The sequence below is a fragment of the Loa loa genome, assembly GCF_000183805.2.
Source record: "Loa loa unplaced genomic scaffold supercont3.3608, whole genome shotgun sequence".
Classification (NCBI taxonomy): Eukaryota; Metazoa; Nematoda; class Chromadorea; order Rhabditida; family Onchocercidae; genus Loa; species Loa loa.
In genome coordinates this window covers 1-956 of record NW_018111786.1, presented here as the reverse complement: position 1 = coordinate 956, position 956 = coordinate 1, and the positions used below count along the sequence as shown (strand labels likewise).

At 22.6% G+C, this 956-nt stretch overlaps 1 protein-coding gene across 1 annotated transcript; it reads left to right on the top strand.

Moving 5' to 3' along the window:
* Positions 1-776: 776 nt before the first annotated feature.
* Positions 777-943, top strand: LOAG_16018 (hypothetical protein; the record flags this gene model as incomplete). The annotated part of the gene is made up of 1 exon (XM_003151506.1): positions 777-943. A coding segment is annotated over one exon (167 nt), but the record flags the coding sequence as incomplete, so codon positions are not given.
* Positions 944-956: the final 13 nt, after the last annotated feature.

Genomic DNA, 956 nt, shown 5'->3' with positions numbered 1-956 from the left:
ATTTCAATTCGTTAAACTTTTTTCAACTTTAACGTAAAACTTTAATTCAATAAACTTTTTTCAACTTTAGCATAAAACTTCAATTCGTTAAACTTTTTTCAACTTTAACGTGAAACAAATGAATTGAGAAAATAAAAATGTGAAAAAAAAACGAAGTAAGACGGTTGTTTTTTTTTAGAGCAATGATACTGGATTTAATATCAATTTGTTCCGGTATTACTCTTAAATTTACCGAATTTAAATTATTTCAAATTATCAGGAAATCATGCTTCATTTCTAATTTGAAAATGAAAATATATTTCATATAATGTTTTTTTGCATAGATTAAATTTATTAAATGATTATAATAATTAAAATTTTTTAAGAACAATTTTTGATAAAATACGCGCCATATATTTCATTGATAGATTTTCTTGTAAAAAGAAAAAATAAATCTGTAAGATTAAAATTGAAAAAAGTTTAATGAAAATTAAAAGATAGCGAAATAAAAAAAAAAACTTTTCCGAAAAGCATAAATTAAAAATAGTATAATAAATAAATGAAACGAAAAATTAAGGAAATCTTTAGCAGAATGGGAAACAATCGTCAATTACAGTTATTAATCGAAAATAAAATTAGCTTAATGAGATGTTAGCATTTGAATAAAAATGCTAATCGTTGTTATGGACTGATATGAATGATATAATACATTAATTCAAATGGATTTTAACATTTAAAATGAATAAATAAATTTCGGTGATAACTATCGTTTGCTTATCATTTTACGATAATTTTAGATGTTGAATTAAAAACAGATGAAAATAAGGATGAGGATGAGATTGAAAATTGTCACGAAAATATTGAAACAGAAATGGAAATGGCGACAAATATTAATGATAATTCATTACTTATTCCAACAGAATCATCCACTGTATTATCAGTAGCATGTACGCTTGATGCAAAAGTATTGTTTTTTT